This window comes from Pantherophis guttatus, chromosome 2, assembly GCF_059756535.1.
Source record: "Pantherophis guttatus breed Tessera chromosome 2, ASM5975653v1, whole genome shotgun sequence".
NCBI lineage: Eukaryota > Metazoa > Chordata > Lepidosauria > Squamata > Colubridae > Pantherophis > Pantherophis guttatus.
The window spans coordinates 3,005,354-3,025,161 of NC_142064.1; the positions used below are offsets into that span (position 1 = coordinate 3,005,354).

General features: G+C 43.2%; 1 protein-coding gene across 2 annotated transcripts in view; it reads left to right on the forward strand.

Annotated features, from left to right (window-relative positions):
* The window catches only part of DNAI1 (dynein axonemal intermediate chain 1), a 168,968-nt gene that overhangs the window by 90,942 nt on the left and 58,218 nt on the right, over window positions 1-19,808 (forward strand). For both annotated transcript variants that reach the window (XM_087885484.1, XM_087885485.1), the window contains 3 exons: window positions 2,068-2,157; window positions 11,041-11,128; window positions 13,567-13,646. In XM_087885484.1, the coding sequence (XP_087741610.1) occupies window positions 2,068-2,157; window positions 11,041-11,128; window positions 13,567-13,646 (258 nt within the window). The remainder of the gene's footprint in view (window positions 1-2,067; window positions 2,158-11,040; window positions 11,129-13,566; window positions 13,647-19,808) is intronic.

Genomic DNA, 19,808 nt, shown 5'->3' on the forward strand with positions numbered 1-19,808 from the left:
ATAGATAGATAGATAGATAGATAGATAGATAGATAGATAGATAGAGGATGGATATATAAATAGAAGATAGATGATAGATATTTAGATGATAGATAGATAGATAGATAGATAGATAGATAGATAGATAGATAGATAGATAGATGATAGATAGATAGATGATAGATATTGAGAGAGAGAGAGAATGGATAGATAGAAGATAGATGATAGATAGATGGATAGATAGATAGATAGATGATAGATAGATAATGGATGATTTAGATAGATAGATATTTAGATAGTAGATAATAGATAGATAGATAGATAGATAGATAGAGGATGAATATATAGATAGAAGATAAGATAGATAGATATTTAGATAGATAGATAGATATTTAGATAGATAGATAGATAGATAGATAGATAGATAGATAGATAGATAGATAGATAGATAGATAGATAGATGATAGACAGATACATACATATATACATACATACGGATTAGAGAACAAACGGCACTATACGATGCCATCAAGAGAGTCAGAAGATGTGAAGTGGAAATGGGCTGGTCACCTAGGAAAAAGAACTGAGGGCAGGTGGACCAAGGCGGTCCTAGAATGGATCCCCCTCGATCAAAAGCGTCAACGAAAGAGATCTAAAACAAGATGGAGCGACCACATCAGCAAGTACAGGCAGTCCTCAGGCTACGACCACAATTGAGCCGAAAATGTATGTTGCTAAGTGGAACATTGGCTAAGTGAGTTTTGCCCCATTTTACGACTTTCCTTGTCACCATTGTTAAGTGAATGATTGCGTTTGTTAAGTTATTAATAGGTCAGAAGGTCGCAAAAGGGGATCACATGACCCCGGGACTCTGCGACCGTCACGAGTCATTTGCCAAGTGCCTACACACACACACAAACACACACAACACACACACACACACACGTGAATGCAGTAATCTTGGGCTTAATAGACTAGTACAGGGGTCTGCATCCTTAAAAACACTCAAAGAGCCATTTGGACCCGTTTCCCACAGAAAAGAAAACACCGGGAGCCACAAAACCCTTCCCGTGCCTGACTATCTCTTGAGCGGCCACAAAACTAGCAGATGTAGTTGAATGAAACGCTCTGTTTTCTTCTGAAACTTTTCTTTTCTTGGATTTATCCATGGCTGACCTACCGGGGGTTGAAAAGCTCAATAAATCACGTGCCGGCGGGTGTCGCACATTGGCGGTTGTGACGCACATTTTGAGTGACAGGGAGCCGCAGCAGAGGGGCGAAAGAGCCACATGCAGCTCCAGAGCGGCAGGTTGCTGACCCCTAGACTAGTAGATCACTGCCCTTGTAAAAATGTTCCAAAACAGGTAGTCCTTGACTTAACGACCAAAATTGAACCGAAATTTTCTGTGGCTATGCGAGACATTGGTTAAGTAAATGTTACCCCATTTTACTGGGACCTTCCTTGCCACGGTCGTTAAATGAATCACTGCAGCCGTGAAGCTAGTCACATACCGTAATTGTTAAGCAAATCTGGCTTCCCTATCGATTTTGCTGGTCAGAAGGTTGCAAAGAGGGATCAAGTGACCCCGGGAGACACTGCAACTGTCATAAGTACATGCCAGTTGCCAAGCATCTTGAGTTTTGATCATCTGTCCCTGGGGATGCTGCAACAGTCATAAGTGTGAAAACCGGTCCTTTTTTCAGTGCCATGGTAACTTTGAATGGTCACAAAACAAACAGTTTATTTATTTTATTTTTATTTATTTATTTATTTATTATTTATATGCCGCCCTTCTCTGGAGACTCAGGGCGGCTTACAATGCGTTAAGCAATAGCCTTCATACTTTTGTATATTTATACAAAGTCAGCTTATTGCCCCCACAAACTGGGTCCTCAATTTACCTACCTTAGAAAGGATGGAAGGCTGAGTCAACCTTGAGCCTGGTGAGAATTGAACCTGCAGTAATTGCAGGCAGCTGAATGTTAATAACAGGGTGCTTTAGACCACTGTACTACCAAGTTTACCCGTACTTGCTTGGGAAAGGCACAGCTGCTTTTCAATATCAGATTTCTTCTTTCACCCCCCAGGTGAAGTGGCAGAAGGACGATATGGACAACAATTTGAATTTCTTCTCGGTCTCTTCCGATGGCCGCATTGTCTCCTGGACGTTGGTTAAGGTAAGGAAGGACTCTCGAATCGGAATAGAGCTGGAAAGGGACCTTGGAGGTCTTCTAGTCCAGCCCCCTGCTCAAGCAGGAGACCCTATGCCATTTCAGACAAGTGGTTGTCCAGTCTCTTCTTAAAAACTTCCAGTGATGGAGCATCCACAACTTCTGGTGGCAAGCCATTCCACTGGTTAATTGTCCTCACTGTTAGGAAGTTTCTCTTTAATTCCAGGTTGCTTCTCTCTTTGTTTAATTTCCATCCATTATTTCTTTTCTTGCCTTCAAATGCTTTGGAGAATAGCTTGATTTTCCCCCCCCACTTCTTTGTGGCAGCCCCTCAAATACTGGAAGACTGCTATCCTTGTCACCCTTAATTCTTCTTTTCTCTAGACTAGCCAAACCCAAATCCTGCAAACGTTCTTCGTATGTTAGTCTCCAGGCCTTTAATCATCTTAGTTGCTCTTCTTTGCACTTTTTCCAAAGTCTCAGCATCTTTTTTGTAATGTGGTGACCAAAACTGGATGCAGGATTTCAGGTGTAGCCTTACTAAAGATTTATGAAGCGGTACTAATACTTCACGTCATTTTGATTGTATGCTTCTGTCTATACAACCAAGGATTGTATTAGCTTTTTTGGTGCTGCCGCCCACGGCTGGCTCCTGTTTAAGGGATCGTCCACTGGGACTCCAAGGTTCCTCTCCCAGTTTTGGAGCCAGACTCCCCCTAAGTTGACCTTGTGTAGTTTTGGCCTTGACCCAAGGATGCTAACAATGGCTTCTTCTGTCCCTCTTGGGGATGCAAAGCTGTATGGACCATGATGCTTGTTGAGTAGCCACAGTTGTGCTAAGCTAGAACCTGACAAGAAAATTAGCCTGTGAGCCAGACCATATACTGTAATAATTTACCAAATACATTCATTTCTCGGCGAGGACTTCAACGTACCTAAAACCCAGGGGTGCTATTCAGCAGGTTCTGAGAGGTTCTGGAGAACCGGTAGCGGAAATTTTGAGCAGTTCGGAGAACCGGCAAATACCACCTCTGGCTGGCCCCAGAGTGGGGTGGGAATGGAGATTTTGCAATATCCTTCCCCTGGAATGGGGAGGGAATGGGTATCCTTCCCCTGCCACGCCCACCAAGCCAAACCCACCAAGCCTCACCATGTCAACCAAGCCATGCCCACAGAACCAGTAGTAAAAAAATTTGAATTTCAGCATTGCTAAAAACAAATGCTATTTTGGCATTTCTTGTTAATACTGTGATCCTTTTTTTTAAAAAAAAATAGTTTATTAAAATATTTATTAATACAGAAATGAAAAAGAAAAGAGTAGGGAAATAAGGGGGGAAAAGGAAAATGGAAACGCATGGGGCAAAAGGAATTATATCTTGCAAAAGGAAGGAAGGAAGGAAGAAGAAAGAAAGAAAGAAAGAAAGAAAGAAAGAAGAAGGGAAGGAAGGAAAGAAAGAAAGAAAGAAGAAGGAAAGGAAGGAAGGAAAGAAAGAAAGAAAGAAGAAGGAAAGGAAGGAAGGAAAGAAAGAAAAAGAAAAAGAAAGAAAGGTAGGAAGGAAGGAAGGAAAGAAAGACAAAGAAAGAGAAGGAAAGGAAGAAAGGAAGGAAAGAAAGAGAGAAAGAAAGAAAGAGAAGGAAAGAAAAAAAGAAAGAAAGAAAAAGAAAAAGAAAGAAAGAAAAGGCATTAATTTCCAAGTCCCTTTGGTGCAGTAGAATAAGATAATTATAGCATCAAACCTCAACTTTTTACTTTTACGTAATAATAAAAACTAGCCATTTCTTTTTTTTTTAAATATACTTTATTGAGTTTTATATACATACAAAAGAAATCTCATTTCTATTAACATTGGATGTGCAGTGTTTATACATATATACATAGAATATATCTGGTGTCACTTAAGCTATTTGTTGCTATTTATTTGACGCACCGTATACTCCTGCTTTAATTCTATCATTCATCCATTCATACCACCTTTCCCACACAGTATAATACTATGAGTTCTCATCATTGTTTATTTCATACATTAATTTACTCATCTCTGCGCACTCCAGTATTTTCTTAATTGTAAGATCTTCTGGTGGCAGGGTTTTCTCTTTCCAGAATTGTGCATAGGCCAGTCTAGCAGCTGTGGTTATATGTATTATCAGGTGAATCTTTTTCTTTCCATACCCCTTCTTTACTATTCCCAGGAGAAATATTTCCGGTGTCAATTCTATATCTTCTCCAATTATTTCCTGTAGCCATCTCCAAATTCTGTTCCAGTATCTTTTCACTTCGGGGCATGTCCACCACATGTGATAGAAGGTGCCCTGACCATAGCCACATTTCCAGCAATTTGGGTGCATATTGGGAAACATCTTGGCTAGTCTGGCAGGTGCTAGAAACCACCTGTGGAGCATTTTATACTGATTCTCCTTATACGTCGCAGCTCTGGTCAATTTGTAGTTTTTATTCCAAGCCTCTTCCCATTCATTAAAATTTAAACTACGTCCTGTGTTTTTTTTCCCATGCTCTCAATTGGTTTTTAGCTGTCTCTTCATCTCTGTCCTCATCTAGTAAGTAGTTGTATAGTTTAGCCAAAACTTTTTTTCCCGTTCCCATCAAGATTTTGTCTAGTCCATTGTATCCTAATTCTAAGCCATATTCTTCCTTATCTTTCTGATATCTTGATTTTATTTGTAGATAGGTCCACCAATCTAAATTTATACCTTGGTCTCTCAGGGTGTCATTTGATTTAAGATTTCCTCCTCCATCTAATATATCTTTATATCTGCACATTTTCTCCATTCTCCACCTGTTTGGATAAATCAAAGCCTCCATCATGGAGGGCCATTTGGGGACTTTAGTATAATATCGCTGCCTAATTCCAATCCATGTTTGTATTAAGGACTCCCTAATTTTATGTCTATGGAAATATGTTTTCTTTTTCTTCTCTGTGTCCCACAAGTATGTGTGCCACCCTTTCTGTAGATCGTGGCCTTCTAAGGTTAGGATTCTCTTATTTTCCAGTGTGGCCCACTCCCTAATCCATAGTAGCTTGGCTGCCCTATAATATGTTTCCCAATCGGGGAGTCCAAAGCCTCCCATATTCCTTTTTCCCTGTAAAATTTTAAGTGAAATCCTCAGCTTTTTCCCATCCCATAAAAATTCCCTGATGTTTTTGTTTAATTCTGAAAGAGTTTTTTTGTCTAAGATCACTGGTATGTTTTGATATAAGAATAGAATTTTGGGAAGGATATTCATCTTGATCGCGGCTATCTTGCCTATAAGTGACAATTTAATTTTCTTCCATCTGTCCAAATCTTGTTTCACTTTTTTAATTAAGGGGGTATAATTATCTTCCTTTAGGGATGAGCACCTTATAGTGCTTATATCCAAATTCCTAGGTATTTTATTTTTTTGACAACCTATAATCCCAGCGTTTCTTCTATCTCTTTCTTCTGTTCCTCAGTTACATTCTTAGTTAATATTTTGGTTTTAGTTTTATTCAATTTGAAGCCTGCCACCTCTCCAAATTTGCCCAATTCCTCTAATATTTTTTGTCCGGATTCTAATGGGTCTTCTAGTATTAGGGCGACATCGTCCGCAAATGCTTGCGTTTTGTAAACTTCTTTCCTAATCTTTAGGCCTTTAATTTCTTCATTATTTCTAATTTTTCGTAGTAGGACTTCTAGAGCCAAAATGAATAATAGCGGTGATAGGGGGCATCCTTGCCTTACCCCCTTCCTAATCTGAAATGTTCTTGTCCTGTCGCCATTTACTAAAATGCTTGCCCTGTGGTTATCATAGATGGTTTCTATCATTTTTTCAAAATTTGTTCCAAATCCCATTATTTTAATTTGCTTGGTCATAAAATTCCAGTTCAAATTATCGAACGCCTTTTGGGCATCCAAAAAAATTAGAGCCATCTGCTTTTCCGGATGCTCTTCGTAATATTCTAGAGTGTTCAACACAATTCTCAAATTGTCCCTAATTTGCCACCCCGGGAGGAATCCGTTTTGATCTTTGTGTATCCAGGCGTTTAGTATTTTTTAAATTCTTTCCGCCATTATGCTCATGAATAATTTGTAATCAGTGTTTAGAAGGAAAATTGGCCTGTAATTTTGAATTTGTTTTAGGTCGGCACCTTCTTTCGGTAAAAGTGTGACATGCGCTTCCCTCCACGTGTCTGGGATTTTTGCACCCATCAGGGCCTCATTGAAAATTTCCACTAATTTTGGTTGTAATGTTTCTTCCAATTTTTTATATATTTCCCCTGGGAATCCATCCGGGCCTGGCGATTTATTGTTTTTGATTTTGGAGAGGGCTGTTTTAAGTTCTTCCATTGTTATTTTTCCATTAAGCATTTCCCTCTCTTCCTCCGTTATTTGTGGAAGCTCAGCATTTGCCAGGTATTGCTCTACTTTTTCTTCTGGGACCTCCTCTTCTTTGTAAAGGGCTTCATAAGTATTCCCTTGCTCTTTCTAATTTATCTTCTTCTTTATTTAAAGGGTTGCCCTTTGCATCTTCTAATGCATAGATTTGCCCTTTTTCGTTTTCCTTTTTTAATTTATAAGCCAGGCACCTTCTCGACTTGTTGGCGTTCTCAAAGTAGTATTGTTTTGTTCTTTTTATTTTTTGTGCTAACTCCTCTTGATCTAAGATATTCAGTTTATGCCTCCACATCAGCCAATTTTGTTTTGCTACTAAAAACTAGCCATTTCTATAACAATAAACCTATCTAATCAGTAAAACCCAAAATCAAAATGTCCTTTTTCCCCCCCATCTCAAGCACAAAGTCCAGAAGCGGTTTCCAAAGAGAAACAAAAGTAATTGTATTTTTTTCTTTGATCAAAGCCTTCTCTGCGAACTCCATCAACTTTTGCAACCGTTCATCCAATGTAGGAGTCAAAGTGCCCTTCCGTTTTTGTGCGTAAAGGTCTTGCTGTCGTCAACATATATAACCGCTTCCCAAATTCATACTCCAATCCTGTTTGCATTTACCTGAGAGTAAAGCCCATTGAATGGAAGGCGAGGCCTGTGGTTTAGTAAATCTGACTTCCCCATTGACTTTCTGTTAGAACAGGGGTCAGCAACCTGCAGCTCTGGAGCCGCATGTGGCTCTTTCACCCCTCTGCTGCGGCTCCCTGTCACTCAAAATATGCATCACAACCGCCAATGTGTGACACCCGCCGGCACGCGATTTACTGAGCTTTTCAACCCCCCGATAGGCCAACCATGGATAAATCCAAGACAAGAAAAGTTTCAGAAGAAAACACAACATTTAATTCAACTACATCTGCTAATTTTGTGGCCGCTCAAGAAATAGTCAGGCACGGGAAGGGTTTTGTGGCTCCCGGTGTTTCCTTTTCTGTGGGAAACGGGTCCAAATGGCTCTTTGAGTGCTTAAGGTTGCAGACCCCTGTCTTAGAATGGAATGAACTGGAAGGGACCTTGGAGGTCTTCTAGTCCAGCCCACTGGCTCAAGCAAGAGAACCTATATTATTTCAGATAAGTGACTATCTAGACTCTTCTTAAAAACGTCCAGTGATGGAGTGGCCATGATTTCTGGTGGCAAGCTGTTCCAATGGTTAATTGCTTGTCAGAAGGCCACAAAATGGCATCACATGACCCTGGGAAACATGGCAACTGTCATAAGTACATACCAGTTGCTAAACATTTGAATTTGGACCCCATGACCCTGGGAATGCTGAAACAGTCTTTTAAGTGTGAAAAATGGTCATTAGATCCATTTTTTTCAGGGGCCTTGTAACTTTGAACAGTTACTATATGAACTGTTGTAAGTCAGGGACCACATGTATTATCAGCTGCAGTTCTGTCTGCCTTCACAAGCAGGGGGCTGGACTAGAAGACCTCCAGGGTCCCTTCCAGCTCATTCTATTCTGAGTATTGCATGATTCCCCCTACAGCACTTCTTTCGGCTGCCGGCAGATTCATGGATCCAGTTGCAGACTTTTATATACATAGAATAAATTAGAATAGTATTCTTTATTTGACCAAGTGTGATTGGACACACAAGGAATTTGTCTTGGTACATACGCTCTCGGTGTACATAAAAGAAAAGATACATTCGTCAAGAATCATAAGGTACAACACTTAATGATAGTCATAGGGTACAAATAAGGAAGGAAGGAAGGAGAGAAAAGGAAGGGAGGGAGGGAGGGAGGGAAGGAGGAAGGATGGAGAGAAAAGGAAGAAGGAGGGAGGGAGGAAGGAGAAAAAAGGAAGGAAGAGAGGGAGGAAGGAAGGAAGGAAGGAGAAAATAGAATAGAATAGAATTCTTTATTGGCCAAGTGTGATTGGACACACAAGGAATTGGTCTTGGTGCATACGCTCTCGGAGTACATAAAGGAAAAGATACGTTCATCAAGAATCATAAGGTACAACACTTAATGATAGTCATAGGGTACAAATAAGGAAGGAAGGAAGGAAGGAAGGAGAGAAAAGGAAGGGAGGGAGGGAGGGAAGGAGGAAGGATGGAGAGAAAAGGAAGATGGAGGGAGGGAGGAAGGAAGGAGAAAAAAGGAAGGAAGAGAGGGAGGAAGGAAGGAAGGAAGCAATCAGGAAACAATATCAATTTAAATCATAAGGATACAAGCAACAAAATTACAGTCATACAGTCGTAAGTGGGAGGAGCTGGGTGGTGGGAACGATGAGAAAATTAATAATAGTGCAGACTTAGTGAATAGTTTGACAGCATTGAGGGAATTATTTGTTTAGCAGAGTGATGGCGTTGGGGAAAAAACTGTCCTTGTGTCTAGTTGTTCTGGTGTGCAGTGCTCTATATCGTCGTTTTGAGGGTAGGTGTTGAAACAGTTTATGTCCAGGATGCGAGGGGTCTGTAGATATTTTCCCAGCCCTCTTTTTGACTCAGCAGTATACAGGTCCTCAGTGGAAGGCAGGTTGGTAGCCATGGATTTTTCTGCAGTTCTGATTATCCTCTGAAGTCTCCGTCTGTCTTGTTGAGTTGCAGAGCCAAACCAGACAGTTATGGAGGTGCAGATGAAAGACTCAATAATTCCTTTGTCGAACTGGATCAGCAGCTCCTTGGGCAGTCGTCCTTCCTTTTTCTGCCTTGCTCTTTGTTCAACTTTGTTCAACTTCTCTCCCAAATCCCCCGTTGTGCAAAACCTATTCAGTTCCCCGAAGCCGTTTCCCAAAAATAAAGATATTGGGGCTTTGTTCTTGAAACGAGAGAGCCGAGCTGTGCTTTGTTGGGAAGTTTTCACGGGGAGTGAAGTGAACCTATAATTGCTGTTTTCCATTCCTCCTTTTCAAGACTTTTAAAGCCCAACAAAGGGAAAGATAACAATTCATAAGACGAGAGATCCGTGCAGAGTTGGCTCAGCCAACCCACAAGTCTAGACCATCGCTCTGGCTAAAATGAAGGGAATTGTAGCCCTTTGGGGGTATTTTATATATATATATATATATATTTGGCTGACTTCCTGCCGCGCTAAGCCATAGCTTGTTTAATCGTTATTGCCGTGAAACTCAGTTGGCTTGGATCCCGTATCCCTGATCTGTAAGCCATGCGGAACAAATTATGCTAAGCCGAAACCGACCAAGCGACATCTCGAGAGCACATCTGCTTCCAACCCTGACACTCTCCAGATCGGCAGTGTTTGAACGAAGATTTTTCTATTTGTTCTGTGACTACGAATCCTTTACTGGAGTCATAAGTGTCTTTAGAAGCCAATTCGGTCTAGTGGTTAGGGCACCAGGTTAGAAAGCAGGTTAGACACTTAGTCCCACTTCAGGCATGAAAGCTGGAGGGGTGATTTTGGGCCAATCACCAGGAGACTATGAATTCTAGTCCCGTCAAAGCCATGAAAGCCAGCTGGGTGACTTTGGACCAATCACCAGGAGACTGTGAGTTCTAGTCCCACCTTAACAATGAAATCTGGCTGGGTGACTTGGGGCCAATCACTAGGAGACTGTGAATTCTAGTCCCGTCTTAGCCATGAAAGTCGGCTGGGTGACTTTGGGCCAATCACCAGGAGACAGGGAGTTCTAGTCTCATTTTAACCATGAAAGCCAGCTGGGTGACTTTGGACTAATCACCATGAGACAGGGAGCTCTAGTCCTAGACGCGTCCATCTTTGGCAACTTTAAGACTTGTGAACTTCAGGTCCCAGAATTCCCCAGAATTCCCATCAGGGAATTCAGGCCTTACCAAGGGATCCTTGGTGCTCTCTGAACTTGATTGTTTTCTTGCAGACATTTCATGACTCAACTGGGTAACATCATCAGTGCTAGAAGGGAGCGGGGTTTGTGGAGAGAAGGAGGAAAGTTGGGTCTTTGGTGCTCTCTGAGCTTGGTTGTTTCCTTGCAGACTTTTCATTATCCAACTAGGGAACAGCATCAGTGCTAGAAGGGAGAGGGGTTTGCTGTCTGTTCATATACCGATGGTTTACTCTGTCGTAGGGAATGGTAAACGAGCCAAGACCAAGTCTTACTCCCTTCTAGCAATGATGATGTTGCCTAGTTGGGCAATGTAAACTGGCTGGGGAATTCTGGGACTTGAAGTCCACAAGTCTTAAAAGTTGCCAAGTTTGGACAACCCTGACCTAGATGGGTGTCTGATAGGACACCATGGAAACACGTACAATGTTCTCATTATCACCGTCCTTCCATAAGTTATTGGATAGAAAGGTCGGCAGTTCGACGGTTCGAATCCCTAGTATAGGTCTCCTGCGTGAGCAGGGGGTTGGACTAGATGACCTCGAAGGTCCCTTTCAACTCTGATACTGTTATACCTTCATGAAGCATTCGGGACTTTCCTCCCCTTCCTTGCTTTTTAATCCCTCCGGAAATGTTCCATTTCAAAGCTTTTTCTCGTTGACGTCAGGCTGCCAACATGGCTCCGATCTTTCTTCTCCCAACAGAACGAGCTGGTCCACACAGACATCATCAAGCTGCTGGTTGAAGGAACTACGGTGGAAGGACCGGAGGGGCTGCAGCTGGACACCATTGGTACGGCCTCCAGTTGAAGGAAAACCTTGATGGCTCAGGGATGAACTGTGGGCTCCTTGGTGCTCTCTGAGCTGGGTAGTTTTCCTGTAGACGTTTCATGGGCCAACTAGGTAATGTCATCAGTGCTAGAAGGGAAGGGGGGTTTCTGGAGAGGAGAAAGAGGAGGAGGACGACGAGAAAGACTCTGGGATCTTTGACGCTCTCTGAATTTAGTGGGTTTTTTTGTAGACATTTTATTACCCAAGTAGGTAACAACATCAGTGCTAGAAGAGAGGGAGGATTGTGGTGAGGAGGAGCAGGAGCAGGAGGAGTACCACGAATCCCACAGTTCCCCCCCTTCCTTCTCCTCCTCCTCCTCTCTGCAGACACCACTCCCTTCTAGCACTGATGATGTTACCTAGTTGGGTCATGAAACGTCTGCAAGGAAACACCAAAATTCAGAGAGCAGCAAGGACCACAGTCCTCCCCCTCCCCAACTCCTCCTCCTCCCTTCAAAACAGGGCTGAATTCAGCCGGTTCTATACGGCTCGGGCGAACAGCTAGCGGCGGCTGCGGGAGGCTCCGCCCACTCGTGCGGAAATCATGACATCGCTTTTTGCAACGATTTTAAGCCTCTGCTCATGCGCAGTTGACGGCGGGTGTGAGTGAAGCGAGTGCACACACAGCGTGCGCACATTTGCGAACTGGTAGGGAAGGTAAGTGAATTTCACCCCTGCTTCAAACCCAACTCCCTTCTAGCCCTGATGCTGTTCCCTAGTTGGGTGATGTAACATCTGCAAAAAAACCAGCCGAGCTCAAAGAGGCCACCGGTCTTGATCCCATCTGAATTTCCCTTCATTTTCTTACATTATCTGCACCATAAGCAGTAATTCTAGACAGGACTCCTTGGGAGTAAGCACCGTTAGCAAGATCCCATGTCAGTACATGGTAGATAAAGAGCCTTGGTGGCGCAGCATACTAAAGTGCTGTTAAGTAGCACCAGCTGCCAGCAATTACTGCGAGTTCAAATCTCACCAGGCTCAAGGTTGACTCAGCCTTCCATCCTTTTGAGGTAGGTAAAATGAGGACCTGGTTTGTGGGGGCAATAAGCTGACTTTGTATAAAAAAGAACACCGCTTAGGGGGGCCTGAAAACCCTACTAAGCAGGTATATACAAAAGTATGAAGGCTGTTGCTTAACGCATTGTAAGCCGCCCTGAGTCTCCGGAGGAGGGGGGCATATAAATCGAACCAATAAATAAATAAATAAATAAATAAAATTCTAGTGAGCAGTGAGGAGGAAACGGAAACAGCCTCTCCTGGTTGGAAGGTCTTCAAACGAGCCAAAGGATCGTTTCTGGAGTCTCTCATAATGACTTCACCTGGATGCAGTTCCCTTCCATCACATGAAGCAGCCTCTGTAGCTGGTGAATGAAGAATTCGACAGCTGGCCTTCAGAAATCATGGGCCAGCTGTTGGAGGTTTTCAATCATCAATCCAATCATCATTGGAGGTTTTTAAGAAATGACTGGTATATGTCTCCTGCTTGAGCAGAGGGCAGGACTAGAAGACCTCCAGGGTCCCTTCTAGCTCATGTCTAGTCTGGAATGGAATGGAATGGAATGGAAGGGAAGGGAAGGGAAGGGAAGGGAAGGGAAGGGAAGGGAAGGGAAGGGAAGGGAAGGGAAGGGAAGGGAAGGGAAGGGAAGGGAAGGGAAGGGAAGGGAAGAGAATATAGAACAGAACAGAATAGTATAAATATGGAATAGAATGGAATGGACTAGAATAGAATAGGATAGGATAGAATAGGATAGAAATAGAATAGAATAGAATAGAATAGAATAGAATAGAATAGAATAGAATAGAATAGAATAGAATAGAATAGAAATATGGAATGGAATGGAATCTAGTGGAATGGAATGGAGTGGAGTGGAGTGGAGTGGAATGGAATGGAATAGAAATATGGAATAGAGTAGAGTAGAATAGAATAGAATAGAATAGAATAGAATAGAATAGAATAGAATAGAATAGAATAGAATAGAATAGAATAGAATAGGCCTCTCCTCTCCTCTCCTCTACTCCCTTCCCTTCCCTTCCCTTCCCTTCCATTCTATTTATTCTGGCTCAAGAAATGTGTCTCTTTTTGGTTTGGGGAAATCCCTGAGCAAATTCCCACGAAAATAAAAATGGAACTAAAGGCTGAGCGACGTCCCCATGTGGTTGACCATCTTCTTACACATTGCTGGTGGGCGGTGGTAGAGGCAGGGTGGACAGACAAACAGCTGGTTCCCTGGGAGACGTGGCCCTCCTGCAATTGGATGTTTCCACCCCTTAGCTCGAAAGAACCCTGTATATTTTTTGCTTAAGCAAATGCCTCATTTTTTAATCAAAGCCCAGATGAAATAGGTCCCCAAATATTTTGCTGCCTTATTTGTATTTTTTTCTTGGTTTGCCAAACAGGTTGTGGGACGTCCTTTGATTTTCACAAGAAGATCGATTATCTCTTCCTGGTGGGTACCGAGGAAGGCAAAATCTACAAGGTAAGAGAGGATTTCTCGTAAAACCAGGTTGTGTTTTGTGGTCACAGAGCACAGGTGGCCTCCTTCCCTGTCAAGAAAAATGTCTCAGGCGTCTATGAGCCTCACCTAAATAGAGCAAGTGTATACCTCCCAACAGGTGGGAGGTGCTAGAAAAATTGTGAATGCATTACGCTGGCGGATTTGGGAAGGGGTGGTCTTAAGGCTCGGGACTGATTGATGATACCAGAGGACTGAATACAATATGTTTGTTGTGGCCTGTCGGCCGCCAGCCCCTCCAGCAGCCGAATCGGAGGAGGAAGAGGAAGAGGCATGGGAGTCAGAGTCAGCATCAGGGCAACCTGGGAGCTCCGAGGGGGAAGAAGGAATGGAGTTGGCAGAGAGAAAGAGACAGAGGCGGAGCCTGGGCCGTCCATCAGCCCTCAGATGGAGAGTCAACAGCCCCTAGGTCTGGAGCAGCAGTGAAATCTGCCCGGATCTATCTGGCTCATGTGAATCGGTAGTGCCGGTGGCGGGAGGCTCTGCCCACCCGCCGGGACGTCATTATGTCCCGTTTTTGACTCTCTGTGCATGTGCAGAAGAGGTGCGCGTGGTCACATTCCCGAACCGGTAGCGAAGGTAAGTGCATTTCACCGCTGGTCTGGAGGTAGCTGATGAGGAAGAGGAGGAACAGCTAGGTCCAGTGCCTGATGCGTGGATGCATAGAAGCCAGAGGAGAGGAGAGCAGTGGAAATCTATGGGCCGGTCCTTGGGAATGAAGAGCCACCGCTGCTAGTGAAGCCCCACCCAAGCTCTGGGGATAAAAGGCAGGGGGTGGAGATGAATTGATGTGGCAGACAATTATTCATCTCCCTGCCGGACGGACTTGTTAGCCTGCGGTGAGAGAGAAACTTTTTGCCGGGGCTGCCGGCGCTCCTAATAAGGAATCATTGCTTCAACTACAGAGGGTTTGTTGTGTTTGGGGAGTTGAGTCAGAACAACGTTAACCTTTAATTATGGCATCCTTCTTGGGAAGATCTAATCTTCACCATCTTTACTTTTTGTGAATCATTTTGGAAATATTCTTGGACCACCGTTGCCAACTTAAGCCTCCAGCCAACTTATTATGGTTTGTGACACAGTCAGCCAGGTGTTTAGACTGGATTTGGCATTTTTGTCTACCTGTTGAGTCCTTTCAAAGGATCTGAAGGGAGGCAGATGTTGCTATATGAAGTTGTTCAAGGTATCCTCTTAGAATGTAGGCTGTTCCTAGCAAAGCTGCCTTTTGCAATTGATTTCGTTAATGGTGATGTTGTTATTGTTAAATATTTTGTGGCATCCAGAGTCCTGGGACTGGTGCGAGTTAAGAATTGTTGCCTTCCCTCCTCTCCCCTCTCCCTCTTCTTCCTTTTTCTTGGCAATGTTGTGGCTCCGTTGCCTGAGCCTGGGCTATTGACAGATGCAGACTCTGAGAGTGAGGGAGAGGAGTTGGCCTCCCTCTCCAGGACCCTCCTCTCTGGCAATCCCTCCGGAGGACACCGAAGGCCAAACGATAGGCTCAGAGCCAAGCACGTCCCCGCAGCCACAGGTGGACAGCAATGAAGAAGATAAGTACTGGCTGGACCCTCGGCAGAGGGGCAGGGAGAAGCGTGCACAGCAGAGGGGAAGGCATGCCAGAGATTAGCTGAGTCACTGGACCACATCCCACAGGGTATAAATTTTTATTTTTATTTTTTTTAATTTGATTTATATGCCGCCCTTCTCCGAAGACTCAGGGCGGCTTACAATGTGCTCAGCAATAGCCTTCATCCTTTTGTATATTTATACAAAGTCAGCTTATTGCCCCCACAAACTGGGTCCTCATTTCACCTACCTTAGAAAGGATGGAAGGCTGAGTCAACCTTGAGCCTTGGCGAGATTCGAACCCTGCAGTAATTGCAGGCAGCTGGTCTTAAGCAGCTTAATAACAGGGTGCCTTAAACCCTAGTACTACCAAGGCTCATGGGTGTGGATGTGGTGGCCGGTTCAGTTTGTGACGAGCAAAAACTGGAAATAATTCATGATCTCTGCGTTACTGGACTTCTGCCTGCCTTGTCGGACTGCATTTGGATTAATCCTTGTATTGTTGAAACTCTGCCTGTTTTATCGGAATGCTTGCAGTCTAATCTTTGTTTTGTGTGAGTAAAGTCTGAATTGGCAGCTAGCCACTGGGTTGCTGCCAGCTTTATCTTCAAAGAGTTTTGTCTTGTGGCTTATTAACTCCAGGCCGTCTGTGGGGGTGCGTTTGTGGTACAGGGACAGAACAGGCAAGATTTTTGGAAGTCGTTTGCCATTGTCTTCCTCCTAGGTCTCAAAATGAGTGACTGGCTCAAAGTCACCCAGCTGACCCCCTACCTCATGTCTAAAACCCACAGTCTCCCGGTTTCTAGGTTGATAGCAATAGGGAGTGGTGTGGTGGCCTAGAGGTAGAGCTCTCGCCTCGCAATCAGGAGGCTATGCGTTCGATCCTAGATAGAGGCAGATATTTCTTTCTCTGGGCACACTGAGAATATATCTGCTGAACAAAACTCCGCATTGGTGACAGGAAAGGCATCCGGCCAGTAAACGCTCAGCTCCATTCAGTTGCCCAGACTCCACCCCACAAGGGGTGGATTATGTGGTCGTTCAAAGGTGATGATGATGATGATGAATATAGCAATAGCATTTAGACTTATATACCACTTTATGGTACTTTACAGCCCTTTCTGAGAAGAGTCAGCCTCTTGCCCCCAACAATCTGGGTCCTCATTTTACTGACCTTGGAGGGACGGAAGGCTGAGTCAACCTAGAGCTGGTGAGAATTGAACTGCCAAACTGCAGTCAGCTGGCAGTCAGCAGAAGTGGCCTGCAGTCCTGCATTCTAACCACCGCACCACCGAGGCTCACGATACCTTAACCACTACACCGAAGTGGTTGTCTTAAATTTTAAGTGCTAGGTATTTTTTTTTTAACAATCCTATATTACTAGGAAAAATGAATCCCGTTTGGGTTGCTACAATATAAAAAAGATGTTGAGATTCTGGAATGATGCTGAGAAGAGCAATGAAGTTGATTAGGAGGCTGGATACTAAAATATATAAAGAAAAGTTGTAGGAATTGGGTATGTCTAGCCTGATGAAAAGAAGGACTAAGGAAGACATGATAGCAGTCTTCCAATATCTCAGGGGCTGCCACAAAGGAGAAGGGGTCAATTTATTCTCCGGAGCACCAGAAGGCAGGACAAGAAGCAACGGATGGAAACTGATCAAGGAGAGAAGCAATCTGAAATTAAGGAGAAATTTCCTAATGGCAAGAGCAATTAACAGCTTGCCTACAGAAGTTGTGGGTGTTCCATCACTGGAGGTTTCTAAGAAGAGACTGGGCAGCCATGTGTCCAAAATCATTTAGGGTCTCCTGCTCGAGCAAGGGGTTGGACTAGAAGACCTCCAAGGTCCCTTCCAACTCTGCGGTGGTTTCTTTTTAGGCTTCAGAATGAGGAAAAAAATCGGTCAAGAAGTCATTTCCATATAGGATTAACTCACTCAAAAGCCATAACGAATAGAGGGAAATAGCAAGAAAAACAATATATTTTAAAGAAGGTTAAGGAAATTACCGAAATCACACCCAAATTAAGATTACTTAGTAATGGAAACTATCTAATAGAATTAAATGAAGATTGAAATGTCTAAAGGGATATCCTTAAAACAGGATGATAGAATGAGAGAAGTATCTGTAGAGAGGGTATATATACTAGCATTAATGAAAGAGGAAGGAAGATTGAAAATAATATATAAAATTAATGAGTGTGCGGAATCAGATAGACTGACTAGATTGATCAATGGTAAAAAAGATTCAGAATTTTATAACAGTTGGAAAGTATGGTATGATTGGGTCCAGAAAAGGTGGGATAGAATAGATATATGATGATGTATATATATGATGGCAAATATGTATGTATAAAGGAATGATTTTATACTTATGGACAATGTAATCATATTATACCATGGTGGCAGGATTGTATATTTTATTTGTGTATTAATGTATAGAATATATTAATAAAAATTATAAAATTTTAAAAAAAAATGAAAGAGGAAGGAAGGAAGGAAGGAGGAAAGAGAAAAAGAGAAAGAAAGAAAGAAAGAAAGAAAGAAAGAAAGAAAGAAAGAAAGAAAGAAAGAAAGAAAGAAAGAAAGAACAGAATAACAGAGTTGGAAGGGACTTTGTAGATCATATGGTCCAATCCTCCGTCCAAGCAGGAGACCCTACACCATTTCTGAAAGGAAGGAAGGAAGGAAGGAAGGGAGAGGGAGGGAGAGAGAGAGAGAGAAGAGAAAGAAAGAGCAAAGAAAGAAGCCATCTGTCAAATAGGAAAATGCCAGATGCAGTTGAAATACGATTGAAGGAGCCATTTAAATGCTAACAACTCTATTTCAATAAATATAGAACAGGACTGTGTGGGCTGCAGAAAGTCCTATGTATGGAGGGAAGGTAAATGCAAGAAAATGTGCAGACTGTTGCATGAACGGCTGACGTAAACAAAGTTTTGCTTAAGATCTTACAAAGAGGAATAAAAGCCACACCTGGAGCTGAATATAAAAAGCGGAATAAGCTGATTTCAGACTATGGAGAGAGACTGAAAACACCTGGTGAAATGGGGAAAGTAGGAAAATTCAAGGGATTTTTTTTCTTTCTTCCTTCAAGGCCTTTGGTTGCATAAGTCGTAAAAAATATGTGGGGCGCCTTAAAAAGAACATTCCAGAACATCTCATTCTTCTCCTGAGGAATCTGAAGGTAGAACTGGGGTTGGAGAAACAAGGAAAAAGGGAGGTTCAGAATAAGGAAAGGGAGCGGGACAAAAAATCCTTCATTTTATTTGTCGATCGGTAGTCCTCGACTTACAATAGTTCATTTAGTGATCGTTGGAAGTTAGAATGGTACTGAAAAAAGCGACTTATCACCGTTTTTCACACTTACAACCATTGCAGAATTCCCAGGGTCACGTGATCAAAATTCGAACACTCGGCAACTGACTCGTATTTATGACGGTTGCAGTATCCGGGGGGGGGGGAAGTGGTGGGGTGTCACGTGATCCCCTTTTCTGACCTTCCGACAAGCAAAGTCAAGAGGGAAGCCAGATTCATTTAACAAACATGTGACTCACTTAACAATTCTGGCAAGAAAGACCGTAAAATGGGGGAAAACTCGCTTAACAAGTGTCTCGCTTAACAACAGAAATTTGGGGCCCAATTGTGGTCTTAAGTCGAGGACTTCCTGCGTATTGCTGCCTGTTTCACTAAAAGCGATTCCGGATGATGTACAATAATTGATTAAAAAAAATATGTATTTATCCCCCTGTGATCATGTGACCACACTTCAGATATTCAGCAACCAGGGCAAATTTACAGTTTTTTTGTTTCTTTTTAAATTTCTATACCGCCCTTCTCCCGAAGGACTCAGGGCGGTGCACAGCCAAACAATAAAACACATACATACAAAATTTAAAAGTAGGATAAAATCAAATTAAATAATTTTGGCCCCAACAAATTTAAAACCCCAAACTTTTAAAACCAATTTAAAATTGAATGTATAAAATACTAAAGGATATTTAAAAATTAAAAATCTTTTATAAAAGAGGGAGAAAATTAGGCCAGGCCCGCCTGGTGAAATAAAAAGGTCTTTAGAGCGCGGCGGAAGGTGCGCAGATCCGGGATCCTCCGTATCTCTGGGGGGAGCTTGTTCCAGATAGTAGGTGTCCTCACAGAGAAGGCTCTCCCCCTGGGGGCCGCCAGTCAACATTGTTTGGCCGATGGCACCCAGAGGAGCCCCTCTCTATGGGAGCATACTGGCCGGTGGGAGGCTATTGGTGGTAGTAGGCGGTCCTGCAAGTACCCAGGTCCTGAGCCATGGAGCGCTTTAAAGGTGGTGACCAAAACCTTGAAGCACACCCGGAAGACCACCGGGAGCCAGTGCAGCTCGCGCAGGAGAGGAGTCACACGGGAGCGCCATGTCGCTCCCATTACCACCCGCGCGGCCGCACTCTGCGCCAGTTGGAGCCTCCGGGTGCTCCTCAAGGGGAGCCCCATGTAGAGAGCGTTGCAATAGTCCAGGCAGGAGGTGACGAGGGCATGAGTGACTGTGCGTAAGGAGTCCCGATCCAGAAAGGGACAC